Genomic DNA, 26,290 nt, shown 5'->3' with positions numbered 1-26,290 from the left:
TTCAAACTGTGTTGCTGGAGAAGACTCTTGAGAGTCCTTTGGTCAGCAAGGAAGGATCAAAGCAGCCAATCCTAAAGGAAATCAACCCTGAATATTCACTGGAAGGACTGCTGCTGAATCTTCAATACTTTGGCCATCTGATGCAAAGAGCTGACTCATTCATTGGAAAAGACCCTGAGGCTGGGAAAGATTGAAGAAAAAAGAAGTAGAGGGCAACAGAGGATGAGATAGGTAGACAGTATCACTGACTCAAAGGACATGAATTTGAGCAAACTCTGGGAGATAACTTAAGGACAGGGAAGCCTGAAGGGCCCTGGGTTGCAGAGTCAGACATGACTTAGCAACTGAACAACAACAGAAGTCTCACAAATGTATTTTTAGAGCCAAGATTTCTCCCAAGTTTCAAACCTTAACTTCAGCTTGTAAACATCAGCAATGAATATATGCAATTTCATGAAAATCACATCAAGCACACTAAGCTTCTAATATGGTAAACAGCTAACACTTCTTCCTGCTCTGAAATTCTTAATTATGCAACCATTAAAATTATCTGTGAGGGGATAAATATAGCCATGTGGGAAATGCTTATAATCTAAAGTGAAAAGCAAGAAATAAAATCCTACATACACAATGACTATAACTGTAAACACATAAATAGATATGATGAAAAGTGAATATACAAAAGTCAGTCACAGTGATGAGCTCTACATTGAATCTTTTCTATTTGGGAACACCTGTAAGGTGAAACTCCTTGTATTTATTCTTTTAAAATATTACAATTCTTTGATATCTGACAATATGAACTCACCATCTCCTTCCTAAGTTAGCTCGGCCAGAAGCTCAGGCTCCCAGTCTTGTAATCATCTTGGATTCTCCCCTTTTCACCAACTCACCAGCTACACCACGGATAGCCACTAGGCACTGCACCACCTCACGAGCGCCTCTGACTTGGCTCTGCCTGTTCTCCGAGCATCCTGCAAAGCCCCTTCCCCTTACCCTCACCTTCAATATCTAACACCTCTGAACATGTCAATCTCCAGCTTACTCTGAATACTCTCCAATCTCTATGGACTACCAGCTGCTTACTCTAACCAGGCCTTCTTGAATCTGCTTCAACCTCCTTTTCAAACTCATCCACCACTCATTCCTCACTAATCCCAGTTTCCACCCTGTGTTTTTCCATTTCCAAGACTTTTCTTTTCAAAAATGCCTACTCTCCCAGTATAACTGATAGGAACTCCAAGCACCTTTCAAAGTCCAAATCAAATAGTATCCCTTCCTTGAAATGCTGATCTGTTCAGCTGAATATGGGTTCTCATTCTGAATTTTCCCATTGAACTTTTCTTCTGCTATAACACACACATGGAATTCTCCAGGCAAGAATACTGGAGTGGGTTGCCATTTCCTACTCCAGGGGCTCTTCGTGACCCAGGGATCAAACCTGGGTCTCCCACACGGCAGGCAGATTCTTCACTGTCTGAGCCAAAAGGGAAGCCCACGTAACACACACAACTATTTTGAATTATGGCAACGGTGTACATCTTTATCTTTTTTCTATTAGATTTATAAATCCTTGTCTTGGTTTTGCTTTTAATTCTATAAGGTTTTATAATGAAAATATATTCACAGTGAAATAAATTTAAAAATCCAATGAACTATTTTTTCTAGTTTAACTGTAACAAATTTATTTTGGCCTAATTCCAAAGCTAGACTTTTAAGAAGTGAATTTCATGAGTGTGTTCCAGATAACACATTTATACCTCCTTTTCTCTTTTCCTCTAAGAGTCTCCACAGAAAGGGTGCCTCATCTCAGATCGTCTGCTCATATACATATGAGGCTTTTGGTAATTTTATACTCAAGGCTTACAGACAAAACCAATCAAGCCCTGAGACAGAGTTTATAAAGGGCTAAAGACAACTTGATTCTCTACATGTTAAAGGTTTAATAATTTATAAAATTCTTCTAGAATATCCAAATCACATGAACTCTGCCTACTAAGATGAAACAAGCATATGAACTCTGCCTGGTAGCACAAAGCAAGAACTCATTGGCACAGATAAATGGTGGGGTGTTTTCTGTAGACTGTGGGGTCAGGGTTACTGGTTAGGACCCTAAATATATCTAGGTAGATAACTGATGTATAGTAATTTACAAAATTATTTTAAGCAAGAAGGTCCAGTTCAACAGTAGTAAATATAATGAAGTCCTCTTTTAGGAATCAAAAATATATATGGTTTCTTTCCTTTATTCTCTTTTTTTACTTTACTATAGAAGAAAATTACTCTATTACATGCTATATAGGAGGGGGCTAAGAGGAAGAAAAGAGATAAGAATAAATGTGTAAAGCAATGATGTTTCTAAAGTTCTGACTCAGAATTTGAGTGAGTTCAGAGGTGTTCATCTTATCCTGCTACACATATTCTTTTCCAGTAATTGTAACAACAACGAAAGCTAATACTGACCCTATTCCATACACTGGGTGTTCCAGGAACTTCTTTTATAATAACTCATGTAAGACTCACTATAACATCATCATCATCATATTCAATACATTGCTTTATGTGCATTTTGTAGATAAGAAAATAGAGGCGCAGATAAATTACTTGCCCAAGGTCACCAGGCATTCAAGCTCAAGAAGATATGCTCTTACCACTCTGCGAAAAAGGGTAACAAGAAGTTTAAAAAAACAGCTTCCAGTGATTGTGTCATAGGACAGTTACACCAAGCCATGCTGTCACTCTCTCAGACACACTTGGCCAATTACAGATTCCTCAATGAATTCCTATCTACTCTAATAAGAGATTTCTAATCTCATTATATTTCACTCTTTTTCAGAAGTCATATTACTCACACGGGCCTTGCAGTTAAACACAAGGTTGCAAGGTTTTCTTCTCCACCTATTCAGAACTAGACATCCAAAAGCTAGATCAACTCCCAGCCTTGTTACAAAGCCTTTCCAGAAAAACACAAATGGTTGAAAAAACAATCCTGCTACCAACAACTGCTTAAGCCCAGACAAGTAACTGAACACTACAGCTTCAATTTACCTATAAAAAGAAGGATCTGATGATATATGAGTTTGAAAGTGAAAGTCGCTCAGTCGTGTCTGACTCTTTGCGACCCCATGGATTATACAGTCCATGGAATTTTCCAGGCCAGAATACTGGAGTGGGTAGCCTTTCCCTTCTCCAGGGGATCTTCCCAACCCAGGGATTGAACCCAGGTCTCCCACACTGCAGGTGCAATCTTTACCAGCGGAGCCATAAGAGAAGCTTTGATTCTAAAGTGTCAATCCATGTTGATCTTTCTCATCTTTGAACTCAGGTTATTATTTATAATCACAGCTTTAGCTTCTTTTGTTTGTCATTTATCCCAGTGGGCCACTGAAACTACCACATGTGTTTCCCTCCCTCCATTAGTCAATAACTAAATTAGCAAGCAATTAGTAAGCTGTGTGCCAGATGCTCTGTTAGGCACCAGAGTGATAAAAACAATACTAACAGTATGTAATTAGTTTTTACTTACTAACTAGTGAAAGTTTCCACTATGCCCGAGTCAAGAGTTTAGGACTAACTAGTTGGAGAAATTACAACACAGTTTCCCTGAATACGCCATGACAGGTAGTCCTCAGCCTTAGCTAACCTCACACCTCTCTGAATGCATCATCACCCCCTCCCTCTGAGGAAAGCGTGATGCAGAAAGCAGGAGGTGGTGGATGGGAGGATGCACCAGCTGCTTCTAACTGGGGGAGAGAAGCCAGACTATGAGTATCATGTGATAAGTGATGGTGGCCGACTGCCAGTTCTCTCTCAACACTATCCCCATGTTTTTCAAGAATAGCATTCTGGGCACATGGCTGCCCAAAATAAAGACTACACTTTCCAGGCTTCTTACAACTACTGCCATAGGACCAAGTCCTGGCCAATGGGACAGAAGCAGAAGTGACCTGCATCACCTTCCTCCTGCCAGTTGTCTGGAGTGTGGACATTCTGGCCGGAAATGGGGAGCCCTTGTGGACCACAGGCTGGAGAAACATAATCCAAGATACAGGAATCTCTGATAATGGGGTTCAGCCAATACTGACCTAAGCTAATGCAAAAGAAAAATAAATCCCTGCCTTGTTTCAGCTGAAATGAATCCTAGCAAATACAGTGTTCCTTTCTTCCTTCCCTTTTTCCAACCCTATCTTTCTCACCTACCCTAATCTTATGCTTTAGATCTTACCTGTTTTAAATGTCATTTAAAAAAAAAGTATTTACTTATTTGGTTGCGTCAGGTCTTAGCTGTGGCATGTGGGATCTTCACTGTGTCATCTTTTGCTTCCAGAGCTTAGATGCTCCAAGGCATGTAGAATCTTAAGTTCTCTGACAAGGGATCGAATCTGCATCCCCTGAATTGCGAGGCATATTCTTAACCAGTGGACTGCCAGGGAAGTCCCTTAAATGTCATTTCTTAATGATCACCTTCTCTGTCCTCTTCACTTGCATTCCAGCATGCCTTAAGATAAATACACTTTTCTAAATTGTCTTTCCTTATATTTATCACAATTTATGTGTACTTATCTATTTCTTTGGTTTCTGTCTCCATCACTAGCATTCACACAAAGATTCTTTTTTTGTTTCTTTACTATGGGATCTTCCATGCCTGGCAAGCGCCTGACAGTGAAGAGAAAGTCGCTCAGTTGTGTCCGACTTTTTGTGACCCCATGGACTATACAGTCCAAGGAATTCTCCAGGCCAGAATACTACAGTGGGTAGCCGTTCCCTTCTCCAGGTGATCTTCCCAACCCAGGGATTGAATTCAGGTCTCCCACATTGCAGGCAGATTCTTTACCAGCTGAGCCACCAGAGAAGCCCAAAAATACTGGCGTGGGTAGCCTATCCCTTCTCCAGGGGATCTTCCTGACCCAGGAACCAACCGGAGTCTCCTGCATAGCAGGCAGATTCTTTACGAACTGAGCTATCAGGGAAGCCAAGTGCCTGACAGGAGGCAATCAAATATCTGCAGAAAAAATGCTGAAAATAGTGGCGGAGGTCCCCACTGCCTATTTTTGAATATCCACAGTAAATACTGCAAGTCTCTGCATTTACACCTGCTTTAATCAAAAATCACAGGGAAAACTTTATAAATACTTAGCAGAGCTGCTCTCAAATTAAAGGGCATGGTACTTGAAAATGGTGGTGCCTGCTTTTAAAAAAAAAGAGAAATTCATGAAGTGAAAATATCTTCATCTAAACAAATAATGCATAAAGTATTTAATGGAAAATCACACATATTGTCAACATTTGCTTCTGACTTTTTCACGTATTTTTATTGCCTTTTTAATGCAGTCATGCCAAAGGGTAAAGAAGCATGGGAGGAAAACAAGAGTTTTCTCTATACATGTACAAAGGCAAAAGAGTATCAACATTTGATTTTAGCAGCAGGAAGAGAGAAGGCTACTTGAGAACACTTAGTTAACAGAATCCCATGTTTTAAACACTTTCTTGCATTAAGTGCAGAAATACTATGTAAGTCTATAGCTAACCTCCAATAACGGTACATTCTAAACGTACCAAACGGGATTTTTTTATTCATCCTAGAGACTGATGCAGATCTTCTAAAGTGTCTTGGTAATTTTAGATTAAGGAGGAATTTCTCCTCACTTATGAGAAGTCAGGACAATCCAACCATTTCACTCTCAAACTTTACTAATGATCTTTCCTTCCATAAAATACTCTAGAAGACCAAATGCCCAGAATCAGGGCTATCAAAACTAACCATATGGGTAAACAGCCCAAATATAAGACTCTGCTATTAAAATATTATTGAGAGGAGATTTAGAAATGGTCCTTCCATTTGGCCTCTTTCTTACTCTCAAACCAAGGTGCTGACTGCCATGGTGGTACCCAGTAAGACCAGAGTTCTAAATGGAAATCCTGAAGCGTATCCACTAGCCCTACAGAAAGTGAGGGCCTCCTCCACAAGTCTCTCACCTTTACATTTTCTGTAGAGGTCTGTTTGGATTTTGTTATAAAATATAACACCTCAATGATAAATGACTCTCTCTCTCCAGTCCCCTAACTCTATGACCACACATACTGAGTCATAAGCTAATTTGACGGGAAAGAGACTTTGATTCTTCCTTTGTATTTGAATCTAACTCACAGAACTAGTGAGGGAATACATGGTCATGGAAGGATACAGAAAACACAGGACTTTGAGCCATTCTGAGCTTTGCCCCTTATTAGCCTGTAATTTACCTTTTCTGTTCAATCATCTATAAAATGGAAACAGTACTGGGAATCATTACGTGTCTTTCAGGATAAACTCAGTAGACAAGGTCTTGAAGACTGTTCAAGAGCTCACGTTTGGCCCCAGGCTGAATTACAATTTGAATATCGGTCCTGCCATTTCACTAGCTGTGTGATCCTAGTGTGAATATATTCATCAGAGTGTCTAATGCATAATAAATGTTAAGAAATTGGCCCCTGTCATTTCTCCTTTGAAAACGTAAAGCATTTCAGCAACATTCAATTATATTATCTAAAGACACACATAAGACATCTAAAGACAGAACATTCATCCAATGCTTGCTCAGTATCCAGCATCACATCCTTTCTTACTGACAAAGCCGGCCTGCCCTCCCCAGATAGGCAGCTCACATCTCTGACACGCTGAGAGACACAGAAGGCGGGCCACAGTTCCTCCAGTCGCTGAAGACTCAGCCAGCTGTGCAGTTAATAACCTCACTAAAGATTATCCATCAGAAAGTAGGGGGGAAAGTCCTAATTGCTCTAGTCAGAGAAGTCATTAGTTATGTACTTGGCTCCTATGAAGTCTGCATGGCATTTATGGAAATGGCACACACCACAGGAAAAATGTTACCAAAGCAAATAAGTATTAAACCTAAATGTTAACTGGCTCCCTGCCATCTACTAATCCATTTCAAAGGTAATGTATCTTCAGAGAAACCCTCTTCCTGATTATCTGCAGGTCTGACACTCTATGTGCTCAGTGATAAAATTTTTATTTGGATTCCACGGCCATTTCAATAAATAAAAGTTGTCTTTTCTCCCCCTCCTATAGTATAACCATGTATTCAATAGAACAGTTCCTAGACTAAGTGATCTAACGTCATCCCTATTAAATTTGTCAGAAGCAAGCATCACTGACATTTCTGAACCCTCCAACTGAAAGTCTAGAGCCTTCTTTCTTAATGAGAACATTACCATCATAATCCTGGGTGAATTATTAGCTGCTTCCTGTTTTATCTCAGGGAAGTTTCTAAAAGAGGGAACCATATTATTTTCTCCCCAGGAATTTAATACAATTGCTGCACACTTCTAAGAATGTGACATGATTCAATTTCTTATGTTTATAAACACTAGCAGATAGCATTATGTGAGTAAAATGTACAATACAGTTTCCTGAAAAACAGGACTTATGATTTGTCATAAAAATGTACTGTGCCATGTTTGGAAAGAAAGAAAAACTGCATGGTGTGGCTTTACCTGTCCTGAATAGTACACTCTGACCGTCATTTGAAAAGGTCTACCATATCACATTTTAAAAGATTTTCCTAAAATATATTGCTATAATATGACTAGACAATTTTTATAAGAAATATCTAGTTTAGATCATTGACTGTCAGAATGAGTTATGCAGAAACACCAAGAATAAGTTAATACATCCTCCATATGTAATGGAATTCAGTCATTTCCTCTGAGGACTCATCCAATTCATATTTCTCTCTATTTCTCTCTGTCTCTACTTTGGGGAGAAAACGTGGTAAAAGCATTTTCATGTGGTAATGATATTAGCAAAACAAGTTGTTGTGTTAAAGTTTTTTACTTTGGTCATGACAAGCATTACAGAATTACAAGATAAAAGGGTGCTCACATCTAAGGATGACTGAAGTTGGTATAGAAATTCCTGATGCATGGAGAAAGCGTATAAAACTTATTTCTAAGCCCCAAATGCTATCATTTGTATATGTCTTTATACCCAAATAAGTAATTTAAATCTCAGAAATCAGAAATGATCACAGAACTTTCACCTGTGGGTTCTCACAGTCAGACCACCTTCTCCAAAGTTTCATTTGATGCTAAAAAACTAGCTTGATCTATTTTTCCCAATTCTAATGTTTAAGTTTTTAAAACATTAGCTCAGCTGGTAAAGAATCCAACTGCAATGTAGGAGACTCCAGTTCGATCCCTAGGTCAGGAAGATCCCCTGGAGAAGGGATAGGCTACCCACTCCAGTATTTTTGGGGTTCTCTGGTGGCTCGTTGACGGAGAAGGAAATGGCAACCCATTCCAGCGTTCTTGCCTGGAGAATCCCAGGGACCGGGGAGCCTGGTGGGCTGGCGTCTATGGGGTCGCACAGAGTCAGCCACAACTGAAGCGACTTAGCAGCTGGTGGCTCAGCTGGTAAAGAATCCGCCTGCAATGTGGGAGACGGGAGTTCAATTCCTGGGTTGGGAAGATCCCCTGAAGAAAGGAACGGCTACTCACTCCAGGATTCTGGCCTGGAGAATTCCATGGACAGAGGAACCTGGCAGGCTGCAGTTCAGGCGATCGCAAAGAGTTGAACACAACTGAGCGACTTTCACTTTCACAAAGTTTCTAAAAACAAAAGCATGTACCAAAGGCGCTCTTCTTTTTAAAAGTTTCAGAAACTTAATTGTGAAGAATAGCAACCCAGACGATTGTTTTCCTCTTTTCTGACAATGTTTGATCTATTTCCAGACATTAACTATAAGTACCACTGTCTAGTATGGTGTCATTAGAAAGTCCATAAAGACTGGCTTTCCAGGGTTTCCAGCAGAGCTAACATGTGTCAACTCCTGTCTTCAGCAAGGCTGGCAGAAGGTACCACTGGGCTGGAATTAGAAAGCAAGTATGTTTTCAAAACAGGTGTTTCTGTTGACATAACCATTAAACATCCTGTTCCTCCATAGTTCCTAGAAGGATAGGTACTTTAGCATTTTAATTTTTAATGCAAATTCCTATATTCTATGAAAAGCTATACTCCTGGGAGAATTTTCAGAATAATATGAAATCTGTGAGGTGTGTCTCTTAGTGTGACATCAACGCTCAACCTTCGGTATTTGGAGATCTTTTAGTGGAAGAAGGATAAACAGACTTAACCTGAAAGTCGTAAAAGTGATAGACATGGCTGCTGACCTTGCCTCTCTCAATGGTTGCACAGAGGTAGCGGAGAAGTCAAACAAATCTAGAGATGGTTACTCTTGGGTTCCTAGGAAGGCACAGCAGCCCAACATGTGTCAAAGGATAAGGCAAAACCACACATTCCAGAATTAAAGACAGTTAAGGCAATGGCACCCCACTCCAGTACTTTTGCCTGGAAAATCCCATGGACGGAGGAGCCTGGTAGGCTGCAGTCCATGGGGTTGCTAAGAGTCGGACACGACTGAGTGACTTCACTTTTACTTTTCACTTTCATGCATTGGAGAAGGAAATGGCTACCCACTCCAGTACTCTTGCCTTGAGAATCCCAGGGACGGGGCAGCCTGGTGGGCTGCCGTCTATGGGGTCGCACAGAGTCGGACATGACTGAAGCGACTTAGCAGTAGCAGCAGCAGCAAAGACAATGAGATCTTAAAGGTTAGGTAGCTCAGACATTCTCAGTGTTCACTGAGTATAAGAATACTCCTAGACCCACCCACTGAGATGATGGCTCAGCAGCACAAGTTAGTTATGGCAGAAGTAATAGGAATAGAAGAAGTAACAAACAGCACTTCTAAAGAACTTGCTTTGGGCCAGATACTGTGCCAAATTCCTTACAACTATCACTTACTTAATCCTCACAACGCTCCTATTAGGTAGGGACTACTATTCCCCCCCGCCACCCCCCACCGATGAAGGTGAGGTGGAGGTGACAGAATTCCAGCTGAGCTATTTCAAATTCTAAAAGATGATGCTGTGAAAGTGCTGCACTCAATATGCCAGCAAATTTGGAAAACTCAGCAGTGACCACAGGACTGGAAAAGGTCAATTTTCATTCCAATCCCAAAGAAGGGCAAATCTAAAGAATGTTTCAAGTACAACACAATTACACTTATCTCACGCGCTAGCAAAATAATGCTCAAAATTCTCCAAGCCATGCTTGAACAGTATGTGAACCATGAACTTCCAGATGTTCAAGCTGGATTTAGGAAAGGCAGAGGAACCAGAGATCAAATTGCCAACATCCACTGGATCATCAAAAAAGCAAGAGGGTTCCATAAAAACATCTACTTCTGCTTTATTGATTACACCAAAGCCTTTGACTGTGTGGATCACAACAAACTGTGGAAAATTCTTAAAACAGATGGGAATACCTGACCACCTAACCTGCCTCCTGAGAAATCTGTATGCAGGTCAAGAAGCAATGGTTAGAACCAGACATGAAAAAACAGACTGGTTCCAAATTGGGAAAGGAGTATATCAAGGCTGTATATTGTCACCCTGCTTATTTTGGGTTGGATGAAACACAAGCTGGAATCAAGATTGCTGGGTGAAATATCAATAACCTCAGATACAGAGATGACACCACCCTTATGGAAGAAAGTGAAGAGGAACTAAAGAGCCTCTTGATGAAAGTGAAAGAAGAGACTGAAAAAGATGGCTTAAAACTCAACATTCATAAAATGAAGATAATGGCATCCAGTTTCAATCACTGCATGGCAAATAGATGGGGAAACAATGGAAACAGAGAGAGACTTTATTTTCTTGGGCTCCAAAATCACTGCAGATGGTGACTGCAGCCATGGAATTAAAAGAAGAAAGCTTTTTCTAAGCTTTTCCTTTGAAGAAAAGCTATGACCAATGACAGCACGTTAAAAAGCAGAGACATTACTTTGCCGACAAAGGTCCATCTAGTCAAAGCTATGGTTTTTCCAGTAGCCAGGTATGGATGTGAGAATTGGACTATAAAGAAAGCTCAGTGCCAAAGAATTGATGCTTTTGAACTGTGGTGTTGGGGAAGACTCTTGATAGTCCCTTGGACTGCAAGGCGATCCAACCAGTCAATCCTCAAGGAAATCATTCCTGAACATTCATTGGAAGGACTGATGCTGAAGCTTAAACTCCAATACTTTGGCCACATGATGTGAAGAACTGACTCATTGGAAAAAGACCCTGATGCTGGGAAAAATTGAAGGCAGGAGGAGAAGGGGATGACAGAGGACGAGATGGATAGATGGCATCACCAACTCGATGGACATGAGTCTGAGCAAGCTCCAGGAGTTGGTGATGGACAGGGAAGCCTGGTGTGCTGCAGTCCTTGGGGTCGCAGAGTCAGACACGACTGAATGATTGAATTGAACTATTTCCCCCATTCTCCAGATGAGGAGACCAAAGCACAGAGTGGTTCAGGAATCTGTTCAAGGAAGTCCAACTAGAAATTAAGTATTCAAACCCAGACAGCCTGGCTTCAAAGTCTGAATCACTATACTAAATTACCCACCAATAGGGCTAAGGTGAGACCCAGGACATTAAGACAATGCCATGATTGAAGTTGATCTTTTCTCAATAGAGAAACTGAGAGGTAAAAGACTGATATCTCTTATCAAAGATGAAAATCCACCAGTGCCTTTCTAGGAAGAAATCAACCACTATATGACACCAACTATGCTTACACACTTCTCTGTACATACTCCTCTAGGGAGGAAATGGACAGATGTTGTGTCCAGCTCATGGGCTCCAGCTGTGCTACTCTGACCAAGGTGTTATTCTAGGCTAGAGATTTCCATCCTTTTCTGCCCAACTCACTGTTCACTTACGGGATACAACACACCCCTGAGTCTGTATAAGAGGCTCCCAATGGAAGGGAAAAAGGGAAAAGGGGAGAGAGAGATGCCACCCCACAAAGGGAGATGGTAATTAGAATGAGGGAGATAAAGTTCACAGAATGTGAGGATGGAAATAAAGATGAGATTCTGATATGGCTTCAAAGGATGATCTTCCTTTCCTTAAATTGACTATTCTACATAGCATTAATATATATCATTAGGTTTTTGCTTTGTTTTAACATATACAGGCAGGCAGAATGCCCAGAATGATCAGGTCTACCCCAAGCTGGAACTACTCCTGTACATTTTCTCAAAAGGTCATGAATCTATTTCCTATACCTTCTCTCAAAGGGCATAAATATATTTAACAACATTTGATACGCAGGATCAGGCCAAAAATCTTACAGACTTGTTGAAATCTGTAAACCAAGTAAACCTTTTTACTTAGTTGTCATTTCTGTTCAACAATCAAGGTTATTCTGGGGGACCACAAGCAAGGATGATAATCATATAGTCCAAATGACCACCACATAGAGGCATCTTTAAGATAACAATGAGGGTCAGCAATTTGTTTCCATCACAGTGACGCAAACTGGGAGTGCGTCAAACCCACCTTCATCACTTCCACCTGCAGGTCTTCGTGGAGGGAAGGCGTCACTTTCACAGCGTTCAGGATCTGATTGAGCAGCTGCTTCTCATCAGAGTCCGTTTCCATGGATACAAACCTCTCTTCCGCCAGGAGCTTCTGTAAAGAGGCACAAGACAGTGATCACAGACAGGCTTTCCCCTGCTGCCTTATTCTGCTGTAGCCCAGTATGTAGGACGGATAACGTTTCTTACTCGGGAGGCACGTAGCTGGAGGCCATTAGGAAGGAGTTTCCGCTCTGTGCCATTAAAAAGAAAAATGCATCATGCCTTTGGTAAATGGTTTTTGGCAAAGGGTTTTTCCTGTTATTAGATAATTTACTGTACATTTTATGAAGTGAAATTCTAATGTGGTAGCCAAATAAGTCGTTTGGTGGGTAGGGATGGAGGATGAATGTGCCAAGGGGAATCCAGCTTCTCACGACAGGCATGTTCGCATACACCCTTTCTGAATGAAGCTTTGTCACAGGAAAGGAGGTTTTATACACAGGTTGATTGTTCATATTTGTACTTCCTAATGTGAGCTATCATTTACCCAGGAATTATTCACAAAGGTACAAATCTTAATATATTTTCATCAGAAAATCAATCCCACAAAAACCTAAACAAGAAGACGGTCATTTTCATGAGGTTTCCCAGAAGGCATTACATCTCCCAGGACAGCACTCCTCTACTTGAAAACAACTCATTTTTCATAAAATTCTTTATGAATTGAACCAAACCCTCCCTGCCTAAAACTTGTATGCCCTAGTTGTACCTGGAGCCACACAGATTAAGTTTCTAACATACCTGATCAGCGATGAACTCCACCTAAATCTCTTCTTCACACTAAACCTCCATGGATGTCATCAAACGTTCTCCACATAACATGGTTTCACAGACACTTTCCTCCTCAACTGGCCTCCAGTGAATTTAACACTTTAAGGGTCTGACAGCAGTGAGCAGGAGCACCCAAAGGTGCATGCTAAGGTGAACATATGGACTCTGGGTGATTAGGACGTGTCAATGTAGCCTCATCGTTGGTTTTATTTTTTTTAAAAAAGTATCATTCCGGGAGTGATGATGGGTGAGGCTATGCATGTGTAGAGAGAAGGAGTATGTGGGAAATCTCTGCACCCTCCTTTCAATTTTACTGTCAAGCTAACACTGCTCTAAAATAGTCTTTTAAAAATAATAACAATAAAAAGATGGCAAGAGTGAAAGAAATGCAGTCTTTGGTGGCCATTGCCCTATTTCAAACCTGGAATTGTTTACCTCTAGAATTCTAGTTGTGTGAGACAATTAAGTGTGTTTACTGCTTAAAATCAAACCAAAAAACAAATAAAAAACAGTAATACGGAAGTTTAATCACACTCTCAGATCAAATTAGCTTAGTTGTAAGTCACAGCACATTTTACGCTGATTCACGCAGAAACCTCATTCTCAAGGGCTGCAATTAAGCTGTTCTTCCCCAATCTGTCCTGAGGCAATTGATTTTTGAGACCCCAGAGTAGGATGGATTTTATATTTATCCCTATTAAATCTGTCCTTGTCCAATGCAGCATGGGGTTGCAACCATGAAGAATTTTTGGAATTCTGATTCATCCAGGGTAATGACTCCCTCTTTTAGCTGAATGTCACTGCAGATCCAGAAAACACATATTTCAAACCTTCTTCTTAGGACTCCCTGAATTCATCTATACAGCTGTACCTCATTTTACTGCACTTAGCTTTATTGCCCTTCACAAGTATCATGTTTCTTTATAAACTGAAGGGCTGTGGCACCTGTGTGTCAGTTAAGTCTACTGGCACCATTTTTCCAATAGTATTTACTCACATAGTGTCTCTGTTGTCACATTTTGGTAATTCTTGCAATATTTCAAACTTTTTTATTTTTACTCTATTTGTTATAATGATCTGCAATCAGTGCTCTTTGATGTTACTACTATAGCTGGCTGAAGGCTCAGATGATGTTAGCATTTTCTTTTACAAGAAAGTATTTTTTAGTTAAGGTATGTACATTTTTTTAGACATAATGCTACTGCACACTTAAGAGACTACGGTATGGTATAAACATAACTTTTATATGCACTGGGAAAATGTAAAATCCATGTGGCTCACTCTACGGTAATAACTGCGTTATTGCAGTGATTGGGGACTGAACCCACAATATCTCAGAAGTGTCCACTCAAAAGAAATTTTTGACTATGCAGGGCAGCCCAGAGTTAGTTCATATACAAAACCCTGTTTTTTTTTTTTAAGTAATAAAGACTAGAAAACTCTAAAAAAAAAAAAAAAGCCTTAAAAGTTTATGGTGGGGGGCTTCCCTGTTAACTCAGTTGGTAAAAAATCTGCCTGCAATGGAGGAGACCCCAGGTCAATTCCTGGGTCAGAAAGATCCGCTGGAGAAGTGATAGGGTACCCACTTCCGTATTCTTGGGCTTCCCTTGTAGCTCAGCTGGTAAAAAAATCTGTCTGCAATGCGGGAGACCTGGGTTCAATCCCTGGGTTGGGAAGATCCCCTGGAGAAGGGAAAGGCTATCCACTCCAGTATTCTGGCCTGGAGAATTCAATGGACTGTATCGTCCATGGGGTGGCAAAGAGTCGGACAAGACTGAGCGAACTTCACTCGTTAATGAGAGGTCACAAGGGACGCTGAGAGGAAGATGCCCAGCCCCCCATGTCAGTGAAGTTCCCATGAAAACATGAGGTTGTAACTTACAGAGTTTGAGGGTTAAAAAAAAAAACAAACACTAAATGGAAAATCTCTGTAATACTAGAGAAAAGAGAACATAAGTGGCAGGTTCAAACAAACTTCTATTCATTTTCACAGTTACTTTGGAGAAAAGCAAAGAGTTTTTAATAACTGTTTAACTTTTTTAATGTTTAAAAATTTCTAATGTTACTGCATATTGAAATATACATTCTCTAATTAGAATCTGCTAAGGGAAAAACAGTCATAATTTTCTTACTCTTTCATATTTATTGACACTGAAAACATATTGGAGACCTCTCTAAACTTAAAGAGCAAACTATGAAACAGTAATGTGAAAAGATATCCACCAATGCTACCAATCCATGGCCATGCTGGAAGAATCCCCTGCAGGGTTGAACTCCACAGCACTTGTCACTCAGCCACCAAACCCCTTAAGAAGTCAGTGTTTATCTGTACCATTTTTCTAGATTCTACATATATGCATTGATATATGCCATTTGCTTTTCTCTTTCTGGCTGACTTCACTCTGTATGACAGACTCTAGGTTCATTCACATCTCTATGAATGACCCCATTTTGTTCCTTTTAGTAGCTGAATAATATTCTGTTGTGTGTGCACCACACCTTTATCCATGTGTAAAATAGCTAGTGGGAAGCTGCTATGAAGCACAGGAAGCTCAGCTCAGTGCTCTGCGATGACCCAGAGGGGTGGAATGAGGGGTTGGGGTGGAGGCTGGTCCAAGAGGGAGGGGATATATGTATACATATGACTGATTTACTTCACTGTATGCAGAAACTAACACAACATATAAAGCAATTTATTCCAATTTTAAAAATCCTTTTTAAAAAGTCAATGTATTTATACAGCCAACAACTCTGCACCTTTGGAATTAGACTTACTACATATGGTGCAAAACAGAATGAACAAATGCTCAGAGAAGGAAGTGTATTTGTGCAATCTGACTTTTCTGATTAGACAAAATTTCTTTTTTCTTCCCAATCTCGTTCTGGAAACAAAACATTCACCAACTTAACTGTAGACTAGAAGACAAACCAAAATCATTCCAGCTTACCACTATTGCTCGTGACACAGAACCACAGATGCTGGATGCATTTAAGATCTGACTGGTACAGAACTTGAGGTGTCTTTCTTGGAGTCCCTTACTCTCCTAAAAGTTAGATGTCATAAAAAATATTTCATTGCTATGTGGGCTTAGCATAGTCTCCAAGAGTCAGTGTCTGACCATATATACTCAGCAAGATAACGCTGTACACAGAGAAATGCTGGTCAAGAAAAGAAAATCGTTATCCTCTCTGGTTATTACACAGTTCAGTCAATTTCTGTTGGGGTCTTTAAACAGCTACAATTTAGAATGGTAACTATTTGCTCTTTCAATGCCAAGGTGGTCTGTCAATTTCTCTCATCCTGTTGGGGTACGCACAGGATGTATTGTATACTGTACCTGTATCCCTGCCAAGGCATGTTGAGCCAGCTTCACATTCTTGGATTCCAAAGCCAACTGGAGGGGCAGCAGGCATTTCTCCCTGGCAACACATAAATAAGGACCATATGTGAGCTCAGCAAGGCTGGCAGCCAAAGGATGCAAGCCTACACACCCACCCTCAAATGCCACCACACATGTACACTGAACTATGACCAGTAATGAAACTGTACCTGGAGTGAAAAAAAAAAGAAAAAAACAGCAAAAATGCCGTGCAGAAATCATAGCGTACCAGCAGCTCGCCTTCTTGAGATAGCTATAGAGAAAACACACACAAGGACTCAAACAATTGTTTTGGTGAACTAGTCATCACATGGTAAGTCCCTTACCAGTCCATGAACATGCCTTGCTCTTTCCCAAAGTAATATAATTAACTGTATTCAGTACACCTGGGGTGTGTAACCCTAGAAAGCACTGTTTATATAGATTTCTATGCCTTTGCTCAGGCCTCTCCCCGACCTAGCAAGTGAGGGCATCATCACCTGGACTACTCTGCCTCATCAATATAAATTGAAATTTGATACACTTGTCAATTTCTCCCCAATTCAAAGTGTTTCTTAATCAGCTGTACCTTTTTAAAAATTTTACATATTTATTTTTGTCTGTGCTAGGTCTTCATTTGGAGAAGGCAATGGCACCCCACTCCAGTACTCTTGCCTGGAAAATCCCATGGACGGAGGAGCCTGGTAGGCTGCAGTCCATGGGGTCGCTAAGAGTCGGACACGACTGAGTGACTTCACTTTGACTTTTCACTTTCATGCATTGGAGGAGGAAATGGCAACCCACTCCAGTGTTCTTGCCTGGAGAATCCCAGGGACGGGGGAGCCTGGTGGGCTGCCATCTACGGGGTTGCAAAGAGTTGGACACGACTGAAGCAACTTAGCAGCAGCAGCAGCAGCAGGTCTTCATTGCTGCACGGGCTTTTCTCTTGTTGAAGCAAGTGGAGGCTACTCTCTAGTTGTGGTGTGCAGGCTTCACATTGCTGTGGCTTCTCTTGCTGCAAAAGACTGGCGCTAGGCGAGTGGGCTTCAGTAGCTGTGGCGCGTGGGCTCTGTAGTTGCAGCTCCCAGGCTCGAGAGCATGGCTCAACAGCTGTGGAGCACAGGCTTTGTTGCCCCACGGCATGTGGGATCCTCCTGGACCGAGGGTCAAACCCACATCTACGTTGGCAGGGGGATTCTTTACCACTGAGCCATTAGGGAAGCTCCACCTATAATTTTTGAATTAGCTCTTTAGTCACCATGAGGGTGACCTAAATTTTGTGATGGGGCTTAATAAACGTGTTTTCAAAGCAGAAATACAATCAAACCACCAACAGCTTGGACCCATGAGAAGTACCTGACATCAAGTGAAAGACAAAAACAAAAAAAGCTTGAAAGCTACTTGCATATTTTGAAGCTTAAGAAAAAAATAACTGGGCACTAAAATATATCAGGAATAAACCAAGAGGACTACAAAGAAAAACCTGTTTTTCTGTAAGAAGCATTCACTCTAAATAATTAAACAACAGACCAAGAATTTTAATCAACCCATTATTTCCCCACAGACTTACACTGGCACAACAAATGAAATGTTACTTAATTTTACCAGGCTTCTCCACCCTCACTTAAATCAGAGCAGCCTCATTTTATCTCTTTTATATTTTCAGCATAGACCGAAAGAGTCATTGACTTTAGAGACTGTGAAAGCCACAGGGTAAGATTACACGATTTCGTCTTTAGGGGAAAAGCATCACTGATGTAGAACACAAGGAAACAGAAAGTTAATTATAGCTCCGATTCCTTCCTGTCCACCCTGCAGTTTTTTTCGTGGAATCCTCCATCAGCAGCTCCATGACAGATCGAGACAGACCCAGACACTCCCCCTAATGCCGGCCACAAAGAAAAAACCAGACTATCAGAATGAACATTTTGCCTTCCTGATCTTTGTCAGTGTCCCCTTACTAACCCAAAGTTACAGTACCCCATTTTATATGACAGTTGTTTCACAGTATAACAATTTTTCATTAGTACAACCTTTGATAGGTGGATAAATTACCCAACGGGGTCACTTCCAGTTGGGTGGCTATAATTTTCTCGCTATTACCGTTTGTCTCGGTTATAAGGCAAGCATTGCTATGCAGTCAAGCAAAAGCAGGAATAGCTAACTTTCCCAATTTTATTTCTGTTGCTTAATCATAACCAGTTTATAAGCTTGGAAAAATTAATTGGAAGTGTGAAAGTCAAGTGAGAATCACTAATAATGGGCCTGTTGTGTTCGTGCCCAATCATGTCCGACTCTTTGCAACCCCATGGATTGTAGCATTCCAGGCTTCTCTGTACGTGGAATTTTCCAGGCAAGAATATTGGAGTGGGTTGCCATTTCCTACTGGAGGGGATCTTCATGCTGCAGGGATCGAACCCATGTCTCGTGTTCCCTGCACTGGCAGGCAAATTCTTCACCACTGTGCTACCTGGGAAGCCCCTAATAATGGGCTGATTGAGTACTAACAGAACTATAGAGGCTCATCTGTAAATCCTTGAAACAATCAAATTTCCACCAGGATTAACTGACTGTGAAAGAACTTTATCTCAAATTTTTGCAGTCAGATCTGCCAATGAGGGCATGGTAGCTGTGGGCAGACAAGGAGGTCCAAAACTCCTATAGTCTCATAGCCTGGAGCAGGGACAGTCTCTATTGAGTGGCTGTGTGCTGAAAATGCACAAATATTACATATTTCTCACCAAGGCATCAAACAAGAGTGGATGCCACATTCAGCAGTAACAAGATCTTCCTAGAATGCTGAAACCCCTGAGCTCTGGGGAGTAGTAGTATGTGTGCAGATAAACTGCAGCATGCCCATACTGCTCTGCCATTGACTGTATTAGTCCTTGAAATCCTCATCACCCTCTCTTACCTACTTCTAAACTCACACCATTTGTACTGCAAATTGGAACTAGACTACTGATAAATGCCAGCACTACCAGGTCCCACCATGATTCCAGGGAACACCACTGAACTGCTCCCCAAGCCAGTCATGGTCATCAAGAAGAACTGGAAGATGTAATTGGTTCGGCTAGGATTTGGTCTTACTGCAAGGTATCATCATTTAGTGGAAAAACTATGGGCTGTGGAATCACACAGATCTGGATTGAAACCTTAACAATTCTAAAGTTGTGCAATCTTAGTCAAGACACTTAACTATTAAATTTTAGCTTCACAATCCATAGAAGAAGCACTTAAGACCAATCCTGCAGTACACAAAATGTGTATCAAGGATTGGAGAACTTTTTATGGAAAAAGAGGCTGATAAAAATTACATCAAGCATTGAAGACCATATGATCTCTGTGCTCATTACTCAACTCTGCCATAGCCCAAACCTGTCATAGACAACATGTTGATAAATGAGCATGGCTACGTTCCAAAAACAGGCAACAGGCCAGATTTGGTCTGCCGGCTAGTTTGCCCAGCCCTGATATAGACAAAGGCCCAGCAGAGACCATGATTTAAAGCACAGGATAACAAGATCCAATCTTGTTGTAGTATCCAGAAAGATTTTTGCATAGGACATGGAGCATGGGTCTTGCAGGGGTCTAAGCAAGGCCAATTGTAGCACCAAGTTTTCTCTTAGAAAATCAGTGCTTTAAGGAAGCAGACAGAGGGAGTTCATCCAGGTACCAAACCAAAGCACTCCATCCATCCAGTTATCCATCCAAGTAACAATTGAGAGTCTGCTATGTGCAAAGCACTGTCATGAAAAGACCCAACAAGGAACAAGATAGAACAGATATTTTCTTTCATTTTATGCATAGAAGGAAAAGGAATAAAAATTACTTATTGTTTTGTGATTAAATCTACCAGTCACTTCAATCTTAAAATGGGCATTCTTACCCTTGTTTCATATTTGAGAAAATAGAGTTTCAGAGAGATTTGATAGCCTGCCCAAGGTTACACAGCTAAAATCTACTGGAAACAATCCGAACAGAAATCCATCTCACTCCCAAGACCAAGTTTCTTCCAATACCCTTTGGTGTCAAAAGATGAGAGCAAAGCTAGAATAGTTCCATTTCTTAATCTTTTCTCAATCATGAACACAAAAAGATCCTCTTCCTAGGTAAGTATACGAATCATTTCAGGGGATTCATAGTTCTCCCCCTTCCCCTGGGCTTTCCTGGTGGCTCAGTGGTAAAGAATCCACCTGCAGTGCAGGAGATAAGAGTTAGATCCCTGGTCGGGAAGATCCCCTGGAGAAGGACACGGCAACCCACTCTAGTATTCTTGCCTGGGGAATACCATGGACAGAGGATCCTGGTGGGCTACAGTCCATACATAGGGTCGCAAAGAGTCAGACATGACTGAAGTGACTGAGCACATACATAGGTTCCCCCAAACTCTAACTCCACATCGATCCCAAGTTAAGAGCTTCTGCTTTCAGGAGAAAGGACCTGCCCAACAAGACAGAAACTTCTGTGTGTCAGAGAAGAGGCCGGGTTCCCTGGGCTCAGTCCTAGTAGGATGAAAAGCTTTGAAGTACTGTTACACTGAGCCCTGAAACAAGGGAGAGAGAGAGGGGGGTGTATATGGGGTGGGGGGTGTGGTGGTATGTGTGGGGGTGGGTGTGTGTGTTGGTGTGGGTGGGTGTGTTGATGTGTGCTGAGGGGGTTGACAAATGTCAGGATTCATGGCCTCTCAGCCCCAGCAACCCCCTAAATTAGTATCATGAGCCTCAAATCAGGACTGTAACAGGAAACGAACACATGTGGGGCCCAGCTGATTACACGGCTTGCTCTCTGGTATCATAAAAATCCTTCTGCCTTAATTTTTAAGTGATTTTAATAAAAGAATAACAGGCTTGTTAATTGGGTCTCAGGATGAAATGTATAATGAAGATGCAACGTGGCACACACTCGGGCCCCTTTGCACAGACTGTTTTGGAATAAATCGCCTTTTGATCCTTCTAGATGCTGCCTCATTGGGGAACAGGCACACCAAAACCAACATTCAGTTACACGAAGGGATTATTCTTTATGCATGGGCATGTGCAAGTTCATGCTGGCCTAATTGAATAAAGATGGTGGCCCCAGGTTTCATGCCCTGGCATGTCATTATTTCTTAAAGAAGAATGATTAGCAGCTCTGCACACGCACAAGGCAGACATCATCCCGTGACAGTGTCTGGTCATGGCGAGGACACTAAGCCTATCTCTTTAACTGTGTTGTCACAGTTCACAGACCAGCTTTATTGGGCCAAGATAACAATGGACAGAGGGAAATTCAAATAGGTGAATGGGGGAAAGTTAGATTTATCAAATATTACCTTTAAATATAAGCACAAAAATGAGCTTCATGTAACACCAAATACATTTGCAAGTTTTAGGTTGACTCTTTTTTGATGCACTGCCTGGGATGGAGCAAAAAGATACCTTAGATTTCTGAGGTCTGCTGAGGCTCTATAATTCTAGGATTCTATGATCAAAGCCATTTGATCATTGAATAACTGTCTGGATTCCTTCACATATAACCACAGCTCTGATGGAACATCAGTGACCTGTAAATCCCAAGTACCTGTTCATATTATCATACTGACTATCTTATTATGAAGAGATTTAATTATCAACAAAACTAAGGGAGGTTAGATTTCCTGTCCAAGGTCACATGTTTGTAAATGACAGGGCTGTAATTTACATATTTTTTAAACAGGTTTTTCTTCAACTTTTTATTCTGTATCAGGGTATAACTAATTAAGAGTGTTGTGGTAGTTTCAGGTGAACAGCAAAAGGACTCAGCTGCCATGTATCCATTCTCCCCCAAACTCCCCTCCCATCCAGGCTGCCACATAACATTGAACAGAATTCCCTGTGCTACACAGTAGGTTCTTTTTGGTTATCCATTTTAAGTCCATCCAACTCCCCAACTCCTCATCCCTTCCTCTCATCCCTTCTCACCAGCAACCATAAGTTTGTTCTCTAAGTCTGTGAGTCTCTTTCTGTTTTATAAGTTCATTTGAATCCTTCCTTATTAGATTCCACATATAAGGGATGTCTTCTTCTCTGTCTGACTTATTAGAGCTGTGATTTAAATTTAGACCATCTGTCCTCAAAACCCCTGTTCTTTGGCCTCTGCCAGCAGACAACTCCCCATTGCCTGTGGTGTATGCCACACTACTCTACAAAGAACAATCCCGGTGCCCACCAGAATGGGATGGGTATTGAATAAATAAATAACCTTACTGTGCAGGTCGTTCATGGAACAGTGTGTCACATTTGATGGTTGGAATGCAGTTATGAAAAGGTACACACAGTTTGGATGAATGGGATACATCCGGTTTGGGATCTAGCTGCTGGGTTCAATGACAGCCATCACTTTTCCTAGTTTGAGTACAGAAGGTTTTCAGCCCCCTGTTGTGACATTCGAGATGTTATTATTTGTGTTTATGAATACTGATGCTTTCAACAGTTTGTATCAACGCTGATGAATTTTCATTGACTAAGCTTTTGCCAGAGCCAATTCATGGAGCCAATTGGAACTGAACTAGTTCTTTGATTTTTTTCTGCAGTGCAGTTAAATTGTTTCTCTTTTATTTCTATTTTCACTCCTCAGATCAGATCAGTCGCTCAGTTGTGTCCGATTCTTTGCGACCCCATGAATCGCAGCACGCCAGGCCTCCCTGTCCATCACCAACCCCTGGAGTTCACTCAGACTCACGTCCATCAAGTCAGTGATGCCATCCAGCCATCTCATCCTCTGTCGTCCCCTTCCCCTCCTGCCCCCAATCCCTCCCAGCATCAGAGTCTTTTCCAAGGAGTCAACTCTTCGCATCAGGTGGCCAAAGTACTGGAGTTTCAGCTTTAGCATCATTCCTTCCAAAGAAATCCTAGGGCTGATCTCCTTCAGAATGGACTGGTTGGACCTCCTTGCAGTCCAAGGGACTCTCAAGAGTCTTCTCCAACACCACAGTTCAAAAGCATCAATTCTTCAGCGCTCAGCCTTCTTCACAGTCCAACTCTCACATCCATACATGACCACAGGAAAAACCATAGCCTTGACTAGACGGACCTTTGTTGGCAAAGTAATGTCTCTGCTTTTGAATATGCTATCTAGGTTGGTCATAACTTTCCTTCCAAGGAGTAAGCGTCTTTTAATTTCATGGCTGCAGTCACCATTTGTAGTGATTTTGGAGCCCAGAAAAATAAAGTCTGACACTGTTTCCCCATCTATTTCCCATGAAGTGGTGGGACCGGATGCCATGATCTTCGTTTTCTGAATGTTGAGCTTTAAGCCAACTTTTTCACTCTCTGCTTTCACTTTCATCAAGAGGCTTTTGAGTTCCTCTTCACTTTCTGCCATAAGGGTAGTGTCATCTGCATATCATCTTCATCAGTAAACTCTATATTGAACAACAAAGATTAGATTCCTCCTTCAGGAACTGTTCTAGGTCTGAGGGATACAACTGTGAACAACATAAAATCCCACTTCTGCAGGATTTTGAGATGCCTTGGCAAGCCTATTGCAATTATTAAGTAGAACATATGAAACTGCTATTTTCTATATATTGGGAAGGCTTGAATGTGCATAATTTTACAGGATACACTGTTAAAAAGAATCTTAAATAGATAATCAGCAAGGTTCTGTTGTATAGCACGGGGAACTATACTATCTTGTAATAACCCATAAGGGAAAAGCATCTGAAAAAGAATATACAGATGTATACCTGAATCATTTTGCTGTTCACTTGAAACTAACACAACATCATAAATCAACTATATTTCAATACAACTTTTAAGAAAATCCTAAATCATACAGTTATGTTCATGTCTGTGTGCTCAGTTGTCTCTGACTCTTCATGATCCTGTGGACTGTAGCCCGCCAGGCTCCTCCATCCACAGAGTTTTCCAGGAATGAATGCTGGAGTGGGTTGCCATTCCCTACTCCAGGTATTGAATCCCTGTCTCGTGTGTCTCCTGCATTGGCAGGCAGATTCTTTACCACTCTGCCACCTGGGAAGCCCACGGTTGTGCTCCTACTTTCTCCCAAAATATACCTTTTTTATATTTCATTATAAATGGCCTACATGTACATTACAAAATCCAAACAATCCAGAGAGACGCAGCTATGAAAATCAATTAGGGCACTACCTAAGAAAGAGCTGGGCTGAATGCTGATGATGGGTGTGTCCAGACAGTGGCATAGAGGAGCTTTCATTTTCTTTGTATTAATATTTTATATTTGTATTAATTTTAATAACTCTAGAGTAGATGGATATAATCTGAAGAAAATATTTTTAAAAATTTTATTGAAGTATAGTTGCTTTACAATGTTATTTCTGCTATACCGCAAAGTGAATCAGATATATGCATACCCATATCCCCCTTTTTTGGACTTCCTTCCCATTTAGGTCACTTCAGAGCATAGCGTTCCCTGTGCTATACACTAGGTTCTCCTTATTTATCTGTTTTATACACAGTAGTGTGTATATGTCAGTCCCAGTCTCCCAATTCATCCTGCTGCTTCTCAGTAGTGTCAGTCATGTCCATAAAATTCTCCAGACATGAATACTGGAGTGGGTTGCCATGCCCTCCTCCAGGGGATCCTCCCAACCCTGGGATCAAACCCGGGCCTACGGCATTGCAGGCAGATTCTTTATCATCAGAGCCTTCAGGGAAGCCCCCAATTCACTCTACCCTTACTTAAAAGCTTTTGCACAGCAAAGGAAATCATAAACGAAACGAAAAGACAACCCTCAGAACTGGAGAAAATATTTGCAAAAGCAGCAGCTGACAGGGGCTTAATCTCCAAAATATACAAATAGTCTCATGCAGCTCAAAATCAAAAAAACAATCCAATCAAAAATTGGATGGAAGACCTAAATAGAAGATGGAAGACCTAAATAGGAAGACCTAAATTTCTCTAAAGAAGACATACAGATGGCTAAGAGGCACATGAAAAGATACTCAACATCACTAACTATTGGAGAAATTCAAAACTACAATGAGGTTGTTACCTTACACTAGTCAGAACAGTCATTAATAAATCTGAAGAAAATATTTACAAAGCCACAAAGTCACTAAGCTCCTCACACAAATGGACATCATAGTATTTCCTTCTCCGGTTCATCTCAAAATGGTGAGTGAATTTGTACATACACAGAGAAAATATTAAATACGGAACTCGTTTCCTTCCTGGCACTTATATCTACAGTCCAAATGTTCTTTTAGGCAGTTACACCTACTGCTCTTGTTCATGAAGCAAACCCCCATTTACGTGATGGGCGTCACTATGCTAATAGGTTTGCTTTTGTAATGAGAGGACAACTGCAGGTGGCAAAGTAGGTTATCAATCACCTGAACATTTAAAAATGCCATCTAGATTTTTATCCTTGCTATTTGATATGTCTAATTTTAAAAATAAGCTGTAAAGGACTAGAAAGCAACATAAAGACAAAAACATTTTGTAATAGTATTCTGATAGGGAAATGGGTTTACCTTTTTCATTTTAAAGTTTTCATCTAATATTCTTGCAATATTTTAAAAATATAAAACACAATAGGTCAAGAAGATGTAAATTTTTCATTTAAAAAAATTTCCATATGACTTAAAGACATGTGTCATATATAACATTGTGTCAGTTTAATGCCTACAACAAAATGATTTGATACATGTATATGTTATAAAATAGCTACCACAATAAGTTTAG

The 26,290-nt window shown here is 40.8% G+C and overlaps 1 protein-coding gene across 2 annotated transcripts in view; it reads right to left on the bottom strand.

Moving 5' to 3' along the window:
- Nucleotides 1-26,290, bottom strand: part of ARFGEF3 (ARFGEF family member 3) — a 174,192-nt gene that overhangs the window by 113,455 nt on the left and 34,447 nt on the right. For both annotated transcript variants that reach the window (XM_002690274.6, XM_005210993.5), the window contains exons 3-4: nucleotides 16,580-16,661; nucleotides 12,391-12,522 (exon numbers count right to left, since the gene is read on the bottom strand). In XM_002690274.6, the coding sequence (XP_002690320.1) occupies nucleotides 12,391-12,522; nucleotides 16,580-16,661 (214 nt within the window). The remainder of the gene's footprint in view (nucleotides 1-12,390; nucleotides 12,523-16,579; nucleotides 16,662-26,290) is intronic.

This window comes from Bos taurus, chromosome 9 (assembly GCF_002263795.3).
Source record: "Bos taurus isolate L1 Dominette 01449 registration number 42190680 breed Hereford chromosome 9, ARS-UCD2.0, whole genome shotgun sequence".
In the NCBI taxonomy this organism is placed as follows: domain Eukaryota; kingdom Metazoa; phylum Chordata; class Mammalia; order Artiodactyla; family Bovidae; genus Bos; species Bos taurus.
Note: the sequence above shows the minus strand (reverse complement) of the source record. Positions and strands in the feature narration are given on the sequence as shown.